This window comes from Macaca nemestrina, chromosome 11, assembly GCF_043159975.1.
Source record: "Macaca nemestrina isolate mMacNem1 chromosome 11, mMacNem.hap1, whole genome shotgun sequence".
NCBI classification, from domain to species: Eukaryota; Metazoa; Chordata; class Mammalia; order Primates; family Cercopithecidae; genus Macaca; species Macaca nemestrina.
The window spans coordinates 103,168,522-103,191,747 of NC_092135.1; the positions used below are offsets into that span (position 1 = coordinate 103,168,522).

Below are 23,226 nucleotides of genomic sequence, written 5' to 3' on the forward strand. Positions count from 1 at the left end.
GATGGGTCTCCTGAATACAGCAAACTGATGGATCTTGACTCTTTATCCAATTTGCCAGCTGTGTCTTTTAGTTGGACCATTTAGTCCATTTACATTTAAGGTTAATGTTATGTGTGAACTTGATCCTGTCATTATGATTTTAGCTGGTTATTTTGTTTGCTAGTTGATGCAGTTTCTTCGTAGCATCAATGGACTTTACATTTTGACATGTTTTTGCAACGGCTTGTACCTGTTGTTCCTTTCCATGTTTAGTGCTTCCTTCAGGATCTCTTGTAGGGCAGGCATGGTGGTGACAAAATCTCTAAGCATTTGCTTGTCTGTAAAGGATTTTATTTCTCCTTCACTTATGAAACTTAGTTTGGCTGGATATGAAATTCTGGGTTTAAAATTCTTTTCTTTAAGAATGTTGAATATTGGCCCCCACTCTCTTCTGGCTTGTAGAGTTTCTGCCGAGAGATCTGCTGTTAGTCTGATGGGCTTCCCTTTGTGGGTAACCCGACCTTTCTCTCTGGCTGCCCTTAACATTTTTTCCTTCATTTCAACTTTGGTGAATCTGACAATTATGTGTCTTGGAGTTGTTCTTCTCTTTGTGGCATTCTCTGTGTTTCCTGAATTTGAATGCTGACCTGCCTTACTAATTTGGGGAAGTTTTCCTGGATGATATCCTGCAGAGTGTTTTCCAACTTGGTTCCATTTTCCCTGTCACTTTCAGGCACACCAATCAGACATAGATTTGGTCTTTTCACATAATCCCATATTTCTTGGAGGCTTTGTTCATTTCTTTTTACTCTTTTTTCTCTACACTTCTCTTCTCACTTCATTTCATTCATTTGATCTTCATACACTGATACTCTTTCTTCCAGTTGATCAAGTCAGTTACTGAAACTTGTGCATTTGCCACATAGTTCTCGTGTTATGGTTTTCATCTCTATCAGTTCTTTTAAGGACTTCTCTACATTGGTTATTCTAGTTAGCCGTTCATCAGATCTTTTTTCAACATTTTTAATTTCTTTGCACTGGTTATATAGTTCCTTCTTTAGCTCTGAGAAGTTTGATCAACTGAAGCCTTCTTCTCTCAGCTCGTGAAAGTCATTCTCCATCCAGCTTTGTTCCGTTGCTGGCAATGAGCTGCATTCCTTTGGAGGGGGAGATGCACTCTGATTTTTTGAATTTCCTGCTTTTCTGCACTGCTTTTTCCCCATCTTTGTGGTTTTATCTGCCTTTGGTCTGTGATGATAGTGACATACTGATGGGGTTTTGGTGTAGGTGTCCTTTCTGTTTGTTAGTTTTCCTTCTAACAGTCAGGACCCTCAGCTGCAGGTCTGTTGGAGTTTGCTTGAGGTCCACTCCAGACCCTGTTTGCCTGGGTATCAGCAGCGGAGGCTGCAGAAGATAGAATATTGCTGAACAGTGAGTGTTGCTGTCTGATTCTTGCTCTGGAAGCTTCGTCTCTGGGACCGTGTGAGGTGTGAAGTGGCAGTCTGCACCTAGTGGGGGATGTCTCCCAGTTAGGCTACTCAGGGGTCAGGGACCCACTTGAGCAGGCAATCTGTCCATTCTCAGATCTCAGTCTCCGTGCTGGGAGATCCATAACTCTCTGCAAAGCTGTCAGGGACATTTACTTCTGCCGAGGTTTCTGCTGCTTTTTGTTTAGCTATGCCCTGTCCTCAGAGGTGGAGTCTACAGAGGCAGGCCGGCCTCCTTGAGCTGTGTTGGGCTCCACCCAATTCAAGCTTCCCCGTGGCTTTGTTTACCTACTTAAGCCTCAGCAATGGTGGGCGCCCCTCCCCCAGCGTCGCTGCCACCTTGCAGTTAGATCTCAGACTGCTGTGCTAGCGATGAGGGAGGCTCCGTGGGCGTGGGACCCTCTGGGCCAGGTGTGGGATATAATCTCCTTTTGTGCCGTTTGCTAAGACCCTTGGTAAAGCACAGTATTAGGGTGGGAGTTACCTGATTATCCAGGTGTTGTGTGTCTCTATTTCCTTTGGCTAGGAAAAGGAATTCCCTTCCCCCTGCGCTTCCCAGGTGAGGTGATGCCTCTCCCTGCTTCAGCTCTTGCTGTTCAGGCTGCACCCGCGGACCAGCGCCAACTTCCGACATGCCCCAGTGAGATGAACCCAGTACCTCTGTTGAAAATGCAGACGTCACTCATCTTCTGTGTCACTCACACTGGGAGCTGGAGGCTGGAGCTGTTCCTTTTCGGCCATCTTGGGTGCGCTCATATTTTCCATTTTAAATCAACCTTCTAGCTTATTTTCTAGCTACTATAGTGTCCTCTAAAACATAAATGTGCACATTTCCTGTTCACCAGTCCCTGAATTCTACTCTAGAGTTTATCTAAACAAAGAGCATTAGTAGCCTATTTTCATGTCTTTGTACAATCTCACTTTATGAGATATGTAGTCATATAAATGTGTCCAGTCCTACTTGCTGTGTTTCTCTTCCATGAAGACTGTATATATAGAGATCTCTATGGAACAGAACTCCATCAAGTATTTCTAGTACTGCGGGTTGTTTTCTCTTTTAAAATAAATAAAAATATGTGAACTGGTCGATGGAGCATTATTTTTCAAATGTTCTCCTTTTCATCTTGAAACAAATAATGGGTAACATTTTATAGAGAACATGATGAGACATGGTCTATGTAAAATTATATTACTTATCTTTATTAAACAGATCTAACTTTCTGTAAGTGCTTATACATTACAGTAAACATAATCGAAAGTCTTTTAGGCTTTTTTTCTGGGATAGTACTATTTTTGTGATAATAATTTACAAGTTATCAGAACAATTCTAGCTACAAAATTGCAACTATTGTGTGTGATGGTAGAATAAAAAATTTATTTTGAGATATTGAAAGGAGATTCTCGTAAAATAAAGTCAACTTTTAAAACTCCATTCTCACAAATTTTTTATGTTTTTTTAAAAAGATTGGCTACTTAAATATGTTTGACTTTCTTAAGTGAATGTAAAAACACATTATTAATGATTGCTAAAGATTAAGTATCAGTATGATACATATAATTTATTAATCTTATAGAAGGGATTTTGAGTGGGAGTAAAGAAATATTTGTGAAATAGAAAAAAAAATGAGAATTCATAAAAGGTATGCTAAAAATTCTTAAGCTGAAAACTTAAAGTCTATAACAGACTAAACACATTCCAAACGCCTCTGTATATTACATATGGATGCTATCTCTCAGCATGTGGATACTTGATACATTTATTAGGAAAGATTTGTGTTGTGCTTTCGGTGCAAAACTATAAAAATATGTTATAAAGGTAAGGGCAATAATTTTCAGTGACTAAGCAAAATTTGAATCTCTGTTTATAAAAGTCTTTAAAAGCAGTATTGTAAACCTAGAGTGCAAATGCTTTTGGTTTAGTCTTCCTCAAATACCTAAAAATGCACTACAAATTCTGTTATTATATAAAACTTATTGCTTTTTTCTCTATTGAAAGCCATTCAACTTTCTCTGTCAACCAAGCATTTTATATTCAGACCTTGTAATGCATACCTATATATACCAGTCCATATACACATATTTATATGAATGTTCATATCCTCACATATATGGAGATGAATCATTTAATACTGTATTATCACTCTAAGATTTGTTTTGTTTTTAGCTTTTATTCCAAGCCTCTGACATAATCTGCTTGACTGAGCAAGTTTTACATATATCAGCAATATCTGGGTAAAACTCATTTGAAATTTATTATCAGATTTGAAATTTCATCATATTCCACAAATGCTGAAAACTGGTGTGCTCTTTTTTTGCATTTCTTAATGATAATAAGCTTGCAAAGAAAACACATTAAAAATCAACCTAATCCACTGATGAGAATATATTTAATGTATTTATTTTAGATTACTGATAATTTAGGGAATACTTCATGCAGAGTGAATTCATCATACATTTTGCTTAATGCTGTTCTCAGCTTTCCAGCAAGAAGCCAAAATTTCACCGTTTTCATGTTGGAGCAGAAAGCATTTGTAGCAGCTGTAGCTCTTAATTTGACATCTAGTTTCAGGTCATTTTCATGTAAATAGGAAACAATGGAGACCTCCTTACAATTTCCATAACACGGATGTTTGCTTCAACTTTATTATTTTCTTCTGACAATTATATTTTCTCCCTGGGATTAAAGGAACCAGTAATCATTCACAGTTATTATTTTTCATCTTTATGAAAACTTGGTAGTTCTACTCTTTATTACTCAAAAGCTCCCAGTGCCTTCCATATTTCAGTCATACACACAATCTATTAATGTTTCTAGTTCATCCTTTCCTTAATCTGGGGTGGGTTAGGCAGGTCAGGTTTTCTATTTCTTTCTATAATACATTTTCTTCAGGCTTTGCAACCTCTTTTTCTACCTTTAAAAAAATATAGGAGGTGAAAATTTGGAATTGTTCTCTTGAATATAACTGATGTTTTATTGAAAAGCAAGTTTGAGTTTTGATTTATATTGCTTTGAACATGCCCATATGTATTACCAACTGTGGCTTCACAGCATTATAACATGTAATTCTGTGCTTTCTCTAATAAGTATTTTATTTCATTTTTCCTCTGTTCCAGAGAAGAAGCCTACTTTATATGCTGAAGCATCAATGTGCTTTCTTCTGTGTTTTGTAGGATCTGTACAGTAATTTTCAAGTGTGTTTCAATGGGGAAAATTTTAATTTTTGTGTACCTCTTTTAAAATATGTTGACTTATGCAGATTAAGTTAAGTAGGAAGGTATTTTTGTAGGTAGTCATTTCCATTTGTTCCTCTTCTAGGAGTAAACATAAGAAATCAGAGAGCCTTTTAAACATTTTGTTTTCTGGATCATCTGAACATACCAATAAATTATGTATTCTTTTGACTTAGTCTCTGCTGTTGAAGTTATATTAGTTGATATAATCTTAGTGGGGTGTGTGTGTGTGTGTGTGTGTGTGTGTGTGTGTTTTAGATGTGCCTTCTCTGTTTTTTAGGAGACACTCATTTGTGCTCTTGTTTTTTTCTGTCCCAGTGATATGACAAGAACAGTGGAGATTTCTGGGGAAGGAGGCCCATTGGGAATACATGTAGTGCCCTTCTTTTCATCTCTGAGTGGAAGGTAAGATGTTTTTCTCATTCTAGAAGCTCGTGCTAATGAAAACCCTGATTTGAGCTCCTTTTCCCAAATATTTTTCAGAAGGAGATTAAATGTGAATTCTGTTATTCAAATGGATACCTCAAGACATACTTTTGTTGGCCACTTAAGTGTTGGAAACAAAAGACAATAATTGACTTTAGGATGTAATGGGGGAAAAAAATCAGCCACAGTTTCTCCATTTACACTTAATTATGAAATACTTCCTTAAAGTATCCTTGTCAGTGACACATAGTAAACAGATCCTTGGCAAAGATATTAACATATTGTTAGACAAATGTTGCAACTGAATTTTTTTGATATTCCAGAATATGCTTCAACAAGTGAGTATAATAATTCTAAATTGGTATATCCTGTTATTCCTCAAGTATGTAGCATTTAGAATAATAAATATTCTAATATTTTAAGTAGCTATATCTGATGCTGTGTATGTATGATGGCTTTACAGAAGCAACGTGTCATCATGCTGTATTTTCCTAAAATATAACTTAGTCAATTAAAAATAATTTACCACATCTTTTTGGAATTTTTAACACATTATGTTGCTAAATCCACACTGGTAAAAATGGCATTGTAGATTGTATCAACACTTCTTGAAATTTACATCTGTCTAACTGGATTTAAAGACTGTTCTCTTGATGGAAATTAAAGTGTGTGCCTCAGAGTTCATATTAGCCCTGTTAAAACAATTGTACTGAAGTTGTTTTAAATATTATGTCACTTTGTAATAAAACGACCACATTTAGCACTAGACTGATATTGACAAGGGTTGTCAGAAACTTAAAATCAGTTTTTCACCAACATGACATGATTGCAGTTAATTTACTGAATTTATTTTCTTAAAAACATCATTGAAAAGGGGGGATTCCTTATTTTAGTTTAGGATATCACAGATGAGACAAGTCAATTGATTTCCCAAGGTCACACAAAATCCAGCTCCCCTAACTTCTCACTTCATTGTTCTTTCAAGAAATAAAATTTTCCCAAAGGTTATATAGTATTAATTTAGTGATTCTGAATATTTATTCAATTCAGTCTGCCCTATAGCAAAAAGAACAGATTTAGTCATGGTATTTGGGTTGGCATCACATTCAGCAGGTAGCCATCTGCTACCTGTAATTGCGAAGTCATCACCTTTTTTTTTTTTTTGCAAATAACATCTGATGCCAAGCTCTCACTGGAATGAATGTTCCCAAAAAGAAATGAACCAAAAAGCTAGCAGCTCTTATTGTCTCATTTCCTGTATGTGTTAATAAGTGTGTTTATAAATGTTATGGGTTATGGCATAGGACAAACTGAGGTTGTTTTTGATAGATAGGGTGAATATTTACTCGGTTGTCATGAGAAATTCTAATAACTTTTGGCAGAAGTATACTAACAGAGCTTTGTGAACTACCAGAGCTGTTAAATGACCAGGCTCTTTAGTTTAATGATGCTGGGATAGAACACAAGATCTTCCCAATTTCCAAAAATGAGAAAATATACAGTGTAGCAGTCGCTATACTTCATTTTCAATAGTTCAGAAAACAAGCTGATCCTATAGCTCAGAAATCACATTCTCTCACTTCAAACGAGGGAAATACACTAAGCTTTATTGATTCCCTCCCTCCTCCTTCCTGGTTCTGATTCCTAGCACAAACCTTGTAGAATAGAAGAAAGAGTACTGGACGTGGTTTCAGAACTATTGGATTTGAATCCCAGTGTTCTTTTTTATAACCTTGATCAAGTCCCCTAAACTTGCCTCTTTTGAGTACCTACTTTACATCAAGGTTATGGTGATTAAATAACATTAAAAATGTGAAAGTTCCTTGTAAACCACATAATGTATGAGTGTGTAAATCATCAGTATGATGATTATTTTGGCTAAAACCAAAAAGCCTGATTCAGAAATGCAGTTTTATTATAAGTTCATGGTTAACTGTTCAGTAACTTGGTGAAATAGTTCTATTATTTTTTTTGCTATCCACCAGTATTATAGAAAGGAAATTTAATTAAAAAACATTAAAAATGCTATGGAAGTGGAGACATGAGCCAATAAAAGTTAAGAAGTAATGAGTACAGGCTGAAACAGCATACTTAACTCAACCCATGTGTCTAGATGAAACTGCGTATAGAGCATGTCAGACAAGTGTCTGACTTCATAATGCCATATGGTTTCACTGTGTGAGCACAGGGGCTTCGTTAAGGTCATAGTGCTATACTTTGCTCTTAATTTCCTTCCATTTATTGGTTTGTGCCATTATCTTAAATTGGAATTTACATTTAATTTTTTACTAAGATTACTGTAATTGACTTTGCCTTCTATTTTTTTTTCTTTTAGAAAACTGTTGCCACACCTGTTGTTGAATAAGAAACCTAATCTAAGTTAGATCATCCTAAGTAAACTATGGTGGCTGCTCTACTAGATAAAGCCTCAATGAATCCATTAGATAGCATTGCAGAGGGATGCTGAATGCTGCTTGTATTGAGGGCCGTTGGCTTTCCCAGTAAAAACAAAACAAACATAAAAAAACTCCAAAGTTCTTGCAACTAAAACACAACTTAATTTTATTCATATTTTAAAAATCAATGTTTTTTTGTGAATTAAAAACATAAATTAATTTGTTTCAGTACAGGTAGCATAATAGGCTTCAGTTTCATAGGGAAGACCGCTAAACAGGAGAGAGAACAAGGGCTGAATGAAAGCTAATAAAGACTGTGCGAAGAAATGTTCAAACAAAAATACTAAGCTGGTGGAGTCACAGGCTGTGTGACATTGGGGAAAGAACAGGAAAGGGGCAAGGAGAAGATGTTGGTGCCTAAATGATGATTAGAAGAGCAAAAAGAATTGTTACCCCTCTAATTCTGTGAGGCTGTGGATTTCAGCATCCTTTATCACTGCTCATTAATGCAAATTAACTGGTTAGTCTCGGCCTATAACTTCTCGACAGCATTAATCTTTGAATTCTGTGAGTCTTGGTCCCAAATGAGACAGCTACCACAGCCCACCAGTTTAGGGCAAAGAGGATAATGAGGTATTGTTTTCTGAGCCTTCTCATAGTGGTCTGGATGAAATCAAACTGGAGGGAATCTATCCCTTCCATGGAGCAGAGAGGGCAGAAGTGGTTTGTTGCCAGGGACCAAACTAATAAAATCAGTCAGTTTTACATTTTACCGAAATTACCTCTGACACATGGGTTTTACAGTTGGGCTTATTCTGTCAATAAATTTTTCATGGAAAGTTAGATTATTTAGATCAGTGAGGTTCACATAGCATACTCCAGTTGTAATATGCCAGCTAAATTGCAACCCAGTGGCCCGAAAGAATTAATTCATCTCCCAAAATGTGAAATTAAATCCTAGGGAGTAACATTACATGACTGATGATGTACTGAATTAAATTAAAGGAAGACTTGAATGCTTGTTAAAAAAAATATCACTTACATAAACAAGTGTATAACCACATGTGAGCCTCCTAATGGATCAAGTTATTGTGAATCCACCCTAACAGAAATCCAAAATGTGGACTCTTAGGATGCTGTTTAATTTAGGGAAAAAAAAAAACAACACAATTTTGATCTATTATTTTAATGTGTCAAATAGTTAAATTTTTAATACTGTGTTTCAAGATTGAAGTAACACAGAATATGATTAATTTGCTAACCTACTAGAACTAGGAAATGAACCACAAGACCCCACTGCACACTTGTGCCTATGACCCTGAGCCTTCCCTGCAATAGATGGCGTGACTGCTTGCTGTTCTCTCTCCTGCAGCAGCATGCTGTATTCATTTAACATTTTCGAAGTGGAGACCCAAATATCACTGCTATGCCTGTTGAGGTCTTGAGAAGATGGGAGCTCATTAAGGGGGCAGAGGCTCAACTCCGTGGCCACTCCAAACAGAAGGACTGCTTTCTCTGATACTTGCATTATAGATTGCCCTTTTCTATGGCTGACCCTGTTATTTACACATAAAATGTGCTCATGTTTTATTTAGATTTGAAATTTAATGTGAAGGTATTTTGTAATAGCACACATGGTTTTTATACAGAAGAGAGTGACAAAGTAGAAAAACAAGAGGATTGATAAAGCATAGATCACAGTTTCTCCAAACCTAGCAGACTCCTCTTGCAGGACATATCTATCTTTCTTACTCTGGGACACAGCTAAGCCCTGTCATATCACAAAGAGAAGGGAAATCCCACAAATGAGAAATAATGAAAATACGTATAAGTTCCATTTCTTATGGTTTTTGGTTTAGTTTTGGTTGATGTATATAACAGAATTGTGTACGAATGTACACACACACACACACACACAATTTTAATTCTTATGGCTATAGTTCTCTTCCTTCTTTCCTTCTCTTCCAACCTCCTCCTGATTCTAAGCTACAACCACAAAAATCCGGAAGCCCCTTGGTATCCTCTCTAAATTAGCCTCTTCTTGGTTGAAATTTCAGACAACTCTTCCCAAAGCCTGCCTTCATCATGTCGCTGCCCTGTTTGGAAGCAGGGGCTACTGGATGCCCCCCTCCAGGTCCATCAGATTAAATTCATTGACTGTTCAAAGCCTTTGTGTGTGGCACTGGTCTCCCATCTAGTTAGCTCTCATATTTTTGAAGACTCTAGGCTTGTTAATGTCTTTAGTTTTTGGACTTCAGCTGTACCCCAAATGTATACTGAAGTTACCTGGTCCTGGCTCAGACTCCTCCATCCTGAGCACACAGAAAACGCCCAACACATACTTGATTTGGTAGCACCAACAAATGGGATCCAGCTTCCTTCTAAACTGAGTAATATGATCTGAGCTTAAATGTTTGTTTACTTCTTAAAATGCAAATTATTAGAATAGGTAGTAAGACTGCAAAACAATTACTGTGAATACCCTAATGCTCTCCCACTGCAAAACATCACGTTGCCGTGTTGGCACTAACTCAGACTTACTTATTATAGTCAGGTTTGATGCCCTTCTCCAAACCACAAGTCTTTGGTGTCAACTCCACTAAACTAGCCTTTCAATAAGTTTACTGCGAGCATGAGAAATGAAGTCTCAGATTGATGTTAGTACTTATGCATATTTATCTAGAAGGGCTTTTTGTCCTGTAGTGAGTTTTGGCTTTTTTGGATTAGGGATTAAAATAACAAACAGTTGCCTGAATATGAAGTATAATTTCTTTTGTAAATAGAAATCAATAGTATTTCTGAACAGTTGCAAGTGGAGAAATAATTAGCATTTATTATTCAGTAATTATGTTTCAATCTAAATTTTGCATTTAGGATTCTAGGACTCTTCATCCGAGGCGTAGAAGAAAACAGCAGGTCCAAGCGGGAGGGACTATTTCACGAAAATGAATGTATTGTAAAAATCAACAGTGTGGATCTCGTAGACAAAACGTTTGCTCAGTAAGCATTTTTTCATTGTTTTATTTACTCTGTTGATCCCTAGCATGGTTATAATCATTACTGAACTCATTATGATCAAAATAGTAGGTAGAATTTCTAGTCACTTCCCTTTGAACGATCCAGGACATCCATTTTCAAATGCTTCTAATGTTTTAGCCTACTCAAAGGTGGCCCACACATGTCTCTGGCAGGTCTGAGAATGCTAAACTACAGAATATCACAAGCCTTCCTGCCTGGCTGTCTTTACTGGGGCGTCGTTCAACGGGTTTGTTTTTCTTGCGCTATGGGTCAGTTAAACTGGTATTTAATGGCTCTTTTCACAGACTGTTAGTTCAGCTTATTAATTAACTTACTTTGTGTCAGCAGTCTTCCTTAAGCTAAAAAATCTGTGAGAGATGTCTGAGGACTCACTGAATCATAGAAACAAACAGAAAAAAATAAAATTAAAATACCATCTCTTGGCCAGGTGCAGTGACTCACGCCTGTAATCCCAGCACTTTGCGGGGTCGAGGTGGGTGGATCATGAGGTCAGGAGATCAAGACCAGCCTGGCCAAAATGATAAAACCCCATCTCTACTAAACATGCAAAAGAAAATTAGGCAGGCTTGGTGGTACGCACCTGTAATCCCAGCTACTCAGGAGACTGAGGCAGGATAATCGCTTGAACCTGGGAGACGGAGGTTGCAGTGAGGTGAGATTGTGCCTTTGCACTCCACCCTAGGCGACAGGGAAAGACTCCATCTTCAAAATGAATAAATAAATAAATAAATACTGTCTCCCTCAAGAAATCATCTCTCTGCATGTGAAAATGTTAAGGGAATGGCTTCCTGTACCCAGGAATTAGAGTGTATAGTAATCTGATGCATATTTTTTTTAATGTATGTTGGCATTGCAGTGGGATTCTGGACCAAAGGACTAAGTACTAATAATCCTTGGGAATCATCACCACCATCTTGTTTCTGACCAAAACAGGTCCTAATACATCTTCTCTCTGGGCATTAGTTGTCAATATTGTATGTGTGCATGTGGACAAAGATGAGTGGTTGTGGGTAGAGGAAGAGTGGGTACTGGCTGCTAAGTATGAAAAGAAATGAGACCTTAGAAGAATCTATTGTGTTAAAATAATGATAGGCAAAACTATAATTATTATTAGTAATAATCTTTTAATATACTACTGTGCTTTTTCACAAGGACTTGATAATTATGCAAAGCAGTCATTACTTCTATTTTATAGAGGTGGAAAGTGAGACTCATAAAAATTTTGTATAGAGTTAGTATGGAGTAGAAACTGATTCCTATGCTAGCAAAAATAATAGGGGAATTGACCACAGGAGTTAGGTGGCCTATGGGAAATCTTCCTTCTCCCCTAACAATTTGCGGAATTAAGCACTTCAGAAAGGGGGGTACGGGATAGAGTTTGAGGAATCAGATTGCAGTCGGGGTTATGATTAGTTATTATGTGCTATGGCTGCTAGGAACAGAGACCTGAAATAAGAGTAGCTGAAACAAGATTAACATTAATTTTTCCTAACAACAAGCAAGCGTGGAAGAGGGCACTCGCACTCCATAGTTACTGCGGCAGCTGCACAGCCATCAGCGGGTCAGGCGGCTTCCGTTTTCTGCTTTCATCTTGCCATGTGGCTACTATCGTTCAGTGGAAAAATGGGCACAAGATGGCTGCTGAGTTGCCTCAGTCACTTCTGAGTTTCAGGAAATAAGGAAGAGAAACAGGAGAACAATAAAAGTTTTTATCTCTCTACTGAATCAGCCTCTTCTAAAGAGCTTTCCTTTAATGCCTTCATTTATATCTTCTGGGCAAGAAAGACTGGGAAAAGTAGTCATTTGAACTGGGCACAGGGCATCTAGAGGCATGAGGAAGAAGGGGAGAAAATGTTATAAGAAGTTTGAGGAAGAACACAAAGCGCTAAGTCATAAAAGTGGAAAACGCAGTTGCTCTATGTGAGACTAACAGGAAGGGTGCATGTTGGATTGAGATTCCACTGAGACATTTAGGCACAGGCAAGGCACCTGCCAAAATGTCTCCATGAGCAAACATGGGTGTCAAACATGAACTTGTGTAACACAACGCATGTTAGAAAAGATCTGTACTTTAGAAGGATGTCCTAAAAGAAACCTAACTAATGATCTGGTCCAAAATATCAAATTATTTTGTTTTTTATATTCACTGTGGTAATCACTTCTGGTTAGATTTTCATCTTTAGAAACGTATAAAAGCTGTGGGTCATTGGACAAATTATTTCATCTCTCTAAGCCTCAACTTCCATGTCTGTGAAATGAAAGCTAGTTATACTTACCTAACATGCTTGTTAAATTAGAGAAGAATGCATGGTAATAATGCATGTATAACTCGGTGCAGGGGCACTGAGTGGGCAAGTAGTAAGTGGTAACTAGTATGTAGTTGGCAAGGTCATTCTGTTAGGAATATTGATCGTGTCTCCTATGATTATCCACTGTGTTGCTCTTGGTTGCCATCCTGCTGGGGTATTTTAGAAGATGCTGCACCTCAAAGCAGGGTCATCCTACATTTATCAACTCTCTTTCCAGGGCTCAGGATGTCTTCCGCCAGGCAATGAAATCCCCAAGCGTGCTCCTCCACGTGCTTCCTCCGCAAAACCGTGAACAGTATGAAAAATCAGTCATTGGACCTCTTAACATTTTTGGTAACAATGATGGCGTTTTGAAAACCAAAGCGCCGCCTCCTATCCATGGAAAATCGGGACTAAAGACAGCAAATCTCACAGGAGCCGAAAGTCCTGAAACAGATGCATCAACTTGCCTGCAACAAAACAAGAGTCCCCGAGTACCAAGGCTAGGAGGAAAACCATCCTCTCCCTCACTCTCCCCTCTCATGGGATTTGGCAGCAAGAAAAATGCAAAGAAAATTAAGATTGACCTAAAGAAAGGTAATTATTAAATTATGCCTAATAGCATTCTATTATTGTAACATGTAAAATTGGTTAAGAGAAATGCATTAAGGCTAATTTAGTTAATTCTCCCTTCATTTAATTGTATCAAAGAATAGATTTCAGTGTATACTTAGGTAACTTAAATTTCTTGAAATTGTACTTTTTTATTCTTTTCTTCAGAGCGTATAGATTATTTTAAAGAGGAAAATAATAAAGACATTTTGGGGAGTGGAAAGAATCATTGCAAACCTGATATCAACAGAGCAATATTGTATTACAACTTAACACTAAATAGGCACGAAAATTCAGTTGTCCCTTTTCTGAGCACGATTAGTGATTCTTGAAGCATCCTTTAGGCCATGTCCAAAAAGCGTATTGTTTTTCTAAGACAGTCTTATAACAACAAATTTTACTCCTCAGAAAGCAAATAGGTAATGTTTACTAATTTCTCTGATTCAACATCGCAAACATTTATTTAAAACATACCTAATTTCAAAAGCATGTACAATCTTTATTCATCTTTTTCAACTTTTCTATCCATTTCAAGCACAGATCAGTGAGAAGAGATCATGTGTGTACATGCATCTTTATGCACTATTATACACACATACATAAGCATTCATGCGCTTCTGTGCTTTTGTTCATTTTGTCACCTCTGTTTGATATTCCCTTCCCCCATTGCAACCTTCTGAAATTCTGTGTTTTTCAAGACAATTCAAAAGAAACCAAGATCGTATAGATTCTTGTCTGAATTAATAGAGAATTTATGGTCACAAGGTAGTTTTAGAAAAACTATAAATGTCTTTCGGAAACAAATAATGTATCTTTAATTAGGATATGAAAACAATTCTGGAAAGATTCTCTGATCAAAACTTCATTCACCTATAAGAATTCTATTCTGGGAATAAAATGCATTGACTAGTACATATAAAAATACTTCAGTGTACTTATCAATCAGTTTTTTTATTTAAATGCCTCAGTTGTATTTTTTGTTCAAATGATCCAGCTATGTGGAAGACACAGATTTGGGTGCTTTGGGTATAGAAAAATGAATCAGACACAGAATCACCTTAAAAATGTATTACAAAGCCTTGAATGCAAAAATGAAAGATACGACGTCACATCTGTACTTTAGCAAGATTAATCTGACAGCAAAAAGATACACTGAAGACAAGGCCAAACAACAAAGGTTAAGTAAAGGGTGCATTGCATCTGTCTAAAGGTGGAAACATACTAGGCATGCCTTAATAAATGACTGGTTGTAGGAAGGAAAAAAGAGAAGAATTACAGTGATTGCTGAAGTTTTTCAGCCAGATCAAGTTGCATAATGGAGATGTCATTGCTAGAAATTAGAATTTTAAGTAGATGAGGATATTTGAAAAGGTCAGAATCTGGATTGGAGAGGGAGGTACGTAGTGAAGTTTGAAATGTGCATGATGACTTCTAGGAAGCTGACATCAGAAACAGACATTAGAGCCATAAAGATGTAGGTCTGTTTCACTGGAAGATATATTTGGATGCAGGAGCTGGCCAAGGCAGGGAGTCTAGGGGACAAATTGGTCCAGGACAGATCCTTGGGGAACATCTATGGCTTCATGGCAGGATAATGGGTAAGATTTAGAGAGAATGATGGATGTGATATGATCAAAGATAGGAAAATAATCAGAAAATAAAGACATGAAAACCAAAGAGAGAGTCAATTTCAAGAAAATGGTGGGAATCATCAAAGCTAGACCAACGGAGATGGTCATGAGTAGCTCACTGGTGATGGAAGCTGGAAGAAGCAGTAAGATGGAAGTAAGGATCCTTCAGGGTAGAGAAATCTGAGCATACCTTTAGACTGAGTAAAAAATACATGAGAAGGGAGAAATTGGAGATGCAAGAAGACAGGACAGGAGCAGCAAGATGCTTGCTGACCAGACAGTGGGATGCAGCAGTACGGGGAATTGAGCCACAAGTAGAGGGCTCAGCCACAGGTTGTCCAGCTCATTTAAGAGGCTAACAGAACTTAAGTCAAATGGCCTTTTGCTTCTCAGAAAGTATGAAGTCAGGTTATGGTTTATTGAGAAATCAATCTCCTGGGCATCTGGATAACATGTGCATTTATTCTAGAACCTGAATAAGCCAAAGTGTTACACATCTGGATTGGGCCCTAAGTTCACTTTGATACCGTCATGGCCTGTCAGGAACTATAATCTGCATTTGAAACCCAAATAACTGAAGCATATTTAAAATGTCTCAGAATGTAAATATTTTGCTGATTCTATATTAGTCTAAATTAGGTAGATCTTACTGTAAAATTGAATATAATATTACTCAGATGACTATACATTTTCCTGTTCTTATACACTAGGCCCTGAAGGACTTGGTTTCACTGTGGTTACCAGAGACTCTTCCATACATGGTCCTGGTCCCATTTTTGTAAAAAACATTTTACCAAAGGGAGCAGCAATAAAAGATGGCCGCCTACAATCAGGGGACAGAATTTTGGAGGTAAGAATTGGAATTAATAGTTGTATGAAAATATTTCTCGGCATTTAAATAATGCCATTTAATTGCATTGAAATATATGTAAAGATATTAATATTTTTATTTTGAGCCTAATATATATTAAAAATTATTACTTATAGACAAGATAAGAACTTTAAGTATAGAACTGGTTAATGAGGAGTCTAACTTTGTAAATCCCTAGTAAGGTCAGTGATATGGGGCCAAATGATAATGAAAACCATTTCTGATCTTACCTCTCTTACTTCTACCTCTTAGGTCCCTGTGAAATTTGGATTGAATCTAAGAATTCAACATGTATTCATTTAGGGCTGAAAAGTTAAAAAGTCTTTATAATAGTCTTTTCAAACTTGGCCAGGACAAGCCAGAGTATCTCAGGTCATTCTGTGCTTTGTCCGTATCTCTATCATCTGTGCTAGGATAGCAATGAAAACAGCTGTAAGGGATTTTGCAGAGAGATATGTTTGGAATACCAAAAGCAAGAGGGTGGCTGTTTGTTTTCATTTATTTTTGTCTGAGGACATTATTGTCTTGATAATTATATATTGTCCATTTACCTTTGAAGCAATCATCTTCATTAGAAGCAACACTTTTGCTTTTCATGTTGTTCTAGATCATGAAAGAAGATGCACCAAATGACTAATGTAGCTCCAAATAAGAATTTCCAGTAATCTATGATAATCTGGTGACTATAATTTTCTAAATACATTTAAAAACTGCAGGATTCTATCGCTAGATTCGTATTTGCAGAGAAATTTGCCTTGTGATCATGGTTCGCTCTGCTTGTTGAATTAGGCAGAAAATGGCACTAAGTAAGCCTTTGAAATCTGCCTTCTACCTTAAGCAGAATCATTTTCTGGTATCTATTAGTCCAGTTTCCCCACATAAAAATCTGATGTCTTAGGAAAAACTGCTGATATTAATTACTGATTCTGAGTTCATCCAGCATCATAATGATGATGCATTATGGGAAACATTGTTGGTTTTTGCCCACGTATTTAGTTTTTATCTTTTCAGAGCTTCCTCAAGTATGGGAGCCCATTTGCTTCTTGTTTTCAAAACTATGTAGTGTAGAAGGACATAACAAGTACTGTGATTGTGGCTGCTTATATGATTTTATTCATTAGGTAAATGGGAGAGATGTCACTGGAAGAACCCAGGAAGAGCTTGTGGCCATGCTCAGGAGCACCAAGCAGGGGGAGACAGCATCGCTGGTCATTGCCCGCCAAGAAGGACATTTTCTGCCCCGAGAGTTGGTAATGTTCAGATCTCAGTCTCACTGAATTTTTAATGCCAAGCTTAATATACTCAATGAACTCATTATAGCTAAGAAACGAGTTCTAAGTCACAGACTTCATTCATAACCAAAGTTGAATCACACTCAGGGTATTTTACCCCATTTGGGGTATCACACTTTTAGGACATTGACACAGCCAGTGGGTATATGTAAGCAGTGCTTCCAGGGCACAGATTCAAACACCTTCAGCAACAAGCAATGATTCAACAGTATGCCACTAATTCAATAAAATATATATTGAATATGTGATGTGTGCTAAGCCCTAGGCAAAACACAGTCAGCAAAATAATTTGTGGACCTACTTTAATGAAGTTTACAGTCTAACAGTAAATAAAAAGATAGCCAGGTGTTCAAAATGGCGATGAAGATTATGAAGGGAAGATGCAGAGTGCCATGATAACATAAAACAAGGGTATTTAACCTATTCTTGAGGGCTGGGATTGACATCTTGAGAAAGATGAGTTCAAAAGCCTTATTAAAAATGTATACCCTTAGACCTAGTAACTAGACTTCAAGTAATCTGCCCTAAACTGATGATCAAAGATGTGGAAAAAATTCATGTACATTGATTTTTTCCCCTAAAGTCCTATCTATTGTAGTGATATATTGGGTCCTGTATAACCATAAGGCATTGGTTAGATAAATAACTAGATAGCTTGCCAGTGAAATATAGAAGTACTTAAAATGGTTTCTGTAAAAAATTGATGATAGCATGAGAAATGTTCATAATCGAATACTTTATTTAAAAGTAGGATATAAAATTATGTGTGCAGTATCATCAAATTACATTTTAAAACTTGTTAACAACTAGAAGAAGATACATCTGGGATATCAGTTATGAGAGGTTTTCATTTTCTTTTTTTACAATAAATACATATTATTTATTTTATTGAAATTGTGCTTTTAAGAAGGCTATAGAAAATTCAAAAGGGGGCCAGGTGCAGTGGCTCACACCTGTAATCCCAGCACTTTGGGAGGCCGAGACAGGTGGATCACCTGAGGTCAGGAGTTCGAAACCTGACCAATATGGTGAAACCCCATCTCTACTAAAAAATACAAAAAGTAGCCGGGCATGGTGGCATGTGCCTGTAGTACCAGCTACTTAGGAGACTGAGACAGGAGAATCACTTGAACCTGGGAAGCAGAGGTTGCAGTGAGCCAAGATTGCACCAGTGCACTCCAGCCTGGGCAACAGAACAAGACTCTGTCTCAAAAAAAAAAAAAAAAAAAGAAAAGAAAATTCAAAAGGGATTTTATAGCTAATAACAAATAGAAACAAATGTGATAAAAGGGCTCGTATTTATTCCTTGTTATTTCCTTTGAATCTGTGTAAGAATTGACAAAGGCACATGTAGGTTCCCAGAGTTAGGTTATCAGAACAGTAAGGATTAGTTGACAGAACTGATGATATTTCAATTGAAGAAGAAAAATATTAGGAGACAGGACAATTATTATCAGATATGTAAAGAGTTATTGTATGGATTGGAAGGTAGACCTAATCTGTTTCTTCAGACAGTCTGTACCCATTAATCAACGTATGCATTAACTCAACCACTTACTAAGCATCGGCTGTGTACAAAGTTGGAGGTTCTGCGGATACAAAAATAGTTAAGACTCACTCCCTGCCCTCATTGAGCTTATTCCAAAACAAATGGTTGGAAGAGGATAATGTTATGAGAACTTTAATGGACCTGTCCAATAAGGAAATGGGTTAGATAGAATATTTAAACAGAGCTTGCCTCGCCAACTGTCTAAGATGCTCTAGAAAAAGTTTCCTGATTGAGGTTAAATAAGACTACACAAGCTCTAAGTTGTCTCTCTGATCCTACCATTCTGTTACATATATTTATATTTATGTTTGAGTCTACAACCTTGTCAAATCACCTGTCTTATATATTAATGCTCCTTAATACCTGCCAAAAGGATCACTTACCTCCAAGTTTCCTTGGCATGGAATTTTCTTTCTCCCTTTCCTTCTCTTTCCCATCATCTTACCCATTTTTTCCCTTTCCTTATTGTATACTCTAGGGAGATCTGTAATAAAATAGGGAAAATAAGAAAAAGAAAGTCATCAGAGTCATGCAGATACAGTCCCCAATTCCATTCCTCTACTTGACTCCGCCATACCCAACGGTTTGAAAGGTAGAATCCTGAATGTCTGTCTCATCTCCTCATACTTACTAGAGAAATGATGCAGAAACTTGGAGTCTGGATTTTTTTTTTTCTAAAATACAGATGGATTTTTCTTTCAATCTGTTATTTATCCAAAGACCTCGGTCTTTCTCTACAAGGGTCAAAGTGAAAAGAAACAATAAAAGAGGGGGCAGTGTGTGTATGCACAGCAAGAAGCCCTTTCATTTCTTGTCTGATATTTAGGTTGCTAGAAATAAAAACTCTCCAAAATTCTCAGTGGAACTATGTGCTTGTTTCTGAGATAGGAGAGCAAAGAAAGAAGTTTTGACTGTGTATTCCATTGAACTGTAGTCCTGGAAGAAATAAAACCCTGCATAAAAACAGAAATATTTCAGCCAGCCCCTTAGCATGCAGAAGAACCCAACAACAGAACTCCATCTGGGAACTTAAACCCTTGAGCCTGCAGTTTCTGTCTAGTAGTTCCTTATACCCTTATCCCATATGACCTCTAGAATTTTTAACCCCACAGTTAATACCTTCTTCCTAGAAGCTTTGCCCCTCCCCCAGGTAAGGGATGCTGATTTATCCCAGTTTAAAACTCTGAATTCATTCCCCATCAAAGACAATTACATCTTACGTTAGCAACTGGAATAACATTTAACATGGTCTCTGGAGTTCAAATCCCAGAATTCAACTTCTGTATCTACCACTTACTAGCTGTGTGATGTAGATCAGTTTGGAAAATGACTCAGAGGCTGTTTCCTCATCTGTATTGCGAGAATTGTTGTGAAGATTAAATGAGATAATACAGACAAAGCTCGTAGCATAGTTTCTGACTAATCATAAGTTCTGAAAGTATGCTAGCTATAATTTTTTTTCTAATAAAAGACCACTTCTGTAGTAGTGTAAATACAATTCTATACTCTAGATATATTACAGGGTAGATAGATTTGTGCAGGCTTGCCTGGAATTAACCACTATTTTTGAACAATGATTGTTTTATTTTTTGTTATTTCATAATGTATTCTGTGATCCAAAATACTGAATTACAAGCATTTTTATAACCAATCAAATTGATAAGGGAGGCAGCTGTATGTATTATTTTACTCTCATTTAATGGAATTTAGTGAAATTTGATTTCTATCCCAGAATGACATAGGCCAAGTCCACCAGGGAGCGTATTAAGTTAACTGTGCAACTGTGAGATTATGAGTGCAAGCAAATTATTTCTTCTCATTGTTTCTAGTTCTATACTAAATTTAGAGGGTATATGCTTAGTATTCATTCCTTTAGAACTTTCTAGCAAATATCTAGACTCTCAAATATAGTTGACAGTCAACCATCCAAATAATGTGGAATTTTCTTTATCACGATAGCAAAGCAAGGGCCTTTGAGGTTTATAAGCACCCAAGTCGTGTGGACCCACAGTCTTCGTATTGAAGAAATAAGGAAAGGCACTCTTTTTCCAGCCCAAATCCCTGCCTCGAATGCCAAGAGGCAAGAACCTTGCAGGAAGTTTAAAGAGATGTGATGTTTGGCACGTGCTGGGCTATTTCAGTGGGAATTACTTCATAGTGTGGCATGCACTGGCCTGTTTGAAAGGGCAAAATAAAGAAGTGTGTTATGTGATACATCTTTGTGTTTTCCTTTCAAAAACTTGAAGGTGATATCACTTTGGTCTCTTCTTCCTTATCATGATTGATGTACACACTTGACTTTCCATTGAAAATCTGGCAGGATGAAGGAAGGACAGCACTTCCTACTTTTGTCTTGTTCTGTCTCCTTTGAGGAAAACAAACTGTGTTTATTGTTTTCCTGTTCTAAGAAACTGTCCTCTTTTGTTAAGCGTTGCTGTTCTGCGAGCTCTGTACCTTCTTAACAGCACTGCGCTGCCTAGTTTCTGACACTTCAGTCTTCCTTACTTCCTTGTTCTCGTTAGCTTCTTGTAAAGTCTTAAAACTTAAGCTAAGGGAGCGTGTGGTCAGCAGTTAATCAGGAAGTCCCAATATAGAATCGTCTCTTGGATGTGACTCTGTCATTCCAAAGACCATGGTATCCATTTCCTGGTCATTTCGCCTGACCTGCCACCTAAAAGAACTGTGCTGAACTCCTACATTCTAGTTTGTGTCGTTCTTCCTGAGCAATTGATTAACATCACAAGTTTAACAACACATTCAGCCAACCTTCTTTCCATCTGGGGCAGACCGGGTTGAAAATCAAGTGAGAAGAATTTATATAATAACATTACAACTATTTAGCTGTTTCTAGTATCTTTACCAAAAGAATGGTGTTTCAAAGGTAATCTTTCCAGAATCCCATTCTGAAAGATCCTTTGGTGTCCTCACCCCCTGACTGGGTGAGAGTTTACTGAGGAGGTGTTCACATAAGGAACATTTTTGCAGAAGGTGCTTTGAGATTAGTTTTGGTAATAGATTTAGAATCTGAAGGCTAAACTGCTCTGTCTGTGTCTACACTTGAAATGAAAACTGTGCTAGTTAATCAGTTGGTGGTTTGGTCAGTTCTGTAAGAGATGTAATCTACAAGTTCTTTTCTATCTCTGATACCTGAAGTTCTTTCTTATGCTAAATGTCAGATAAAACCATATTTCCACTTAAGAAAGCTCCTGAAAAACTGAAGTTTTTCTGTTAATTTCATGGCTTCATTTCTTTAAGAGCTAGAGAGAGAAGGAGAAAGTTATTCTCTATGTATGTGTGTATACATGTGCATGTATGTGCATGCCTTCTTTTTTTATTGGGCAGAAAGGAAGATTCTGTCCTTTCTTTGTTAACTTCTTTAACATTTCATTTTCTGACCTGCTGCCTTATTTCTAAATCATCCGGAAAATCACAGCAACCCGTGGTGGGTAAAATGTGCTAAAAAAATTTCAAATGTATTTATAGATTCTACCTGCCAAATTTGCCTGCTATTTGATATTTGATGCTGGCCTCTGCAAGTGAGATTAACTACACTTCAAGCAAGCAAGTTTCTCCTGCCTGGTATGATTGAAAACCAAAAGTTAGCCATGTTTGTCATGCTGCTTTGACCTTCACTTAGGAATATTGCTTTTGCTGAGAAAAAATGATGCACACGCATGTGGAGCCCTCCTTAACAGTTGCTGAGCTTAGTGTAGTCCAACACTGTTGTAGCTACCTGTCCCTGCGACTACCTTAGCATGCGAGATGTAGTCCAACTTCTTCATGGTTTGAAATGTCAAATTATTTAGCATCATAAATTATAGAATTTTGGTTTGAAATCTTAGATGAACCTCATTTAACTGATATATTATTTCATTCCCTTTGGCTATTTGATTCAAATGATTCCATGCTTAATTAACTGAGATACTTAAGGAAGAATGAATATTATAGCAGTTATTTGCGGATAAGTAGCAGAAATTGAAAGATAATTTCAAAATGACTTTTCTACCTAAAATAATGTGCATGAGATATGTTTTGGAATTTAAATAATTATGCAAAATCCAAAGTGCCTTGCTATATTTTATGTATTCTCCAAGTAACACAGTTCATGTCTTATGATGAAGTCCTTGTTAAGATAGAGTTTCTATTTCAGCTTTTCCCTACAATAATTTCCATTTTCTTACGGCATTTTCTTTCAACCAGTATGTACTGAATCTTAGTCAAGGCTCTGCAACGTGAACTTCCAGAGATGAAGCTAGAAGCTTTATCTGAAGATGTGTCTTGTCTTCAAGGAGCTTCTAGACCATAAAGAAAAGAAGAGTGCTAAGTGGATCAAATGAGCAAATAAATTGTTATGGGGATTCAAAGGATGTCAGGAACCAAGAAAACCTTCAAGAACATGACAGCATTTTAAAAAGAGACTTGAGA

The 23,226-nt window shown here is 37.0% G+C and overlaps 1 protein-coding gene across 5 annotated transcripts in view; it reads left to right on the forward strand.

Annotated features, from left to right (window-relative positions):
* LOC105468044 (par-3 family cell polarity regulator beta) overlaps positions 1–23,226 on the forward strand; it is a 1,086,746-nt gene that overhangs the window by 565,993 nt on the left and 497,527 nt on the right. For all 5 annotated transcript variants that reach the window (XM_071073272.1, XM_071073273.1, XM_011717972.3 and 2 more), the window contains 5 exons: positions 5,016–5,102; positions 10,394–10,519; positions 13,085–13,443; positions 15,800–15,939; positions 17,082–17,210. In XM_071073272.1, coding sequence (XP_070929373.1) covers positions 5,016–5,102; positions 10,394–10,519; positions 13,085–13,443; positions 15,800–15,939; positions 17,082–17,210 — 841 coding nt within the window. The remainder of the gene's footprint in view (positions 1–5,015; positions 5,103–10,393; positions 10,520–13,084; positions 13,444–15,799; positions 15,940–17,081; positions 17,211–23,226) is intronic.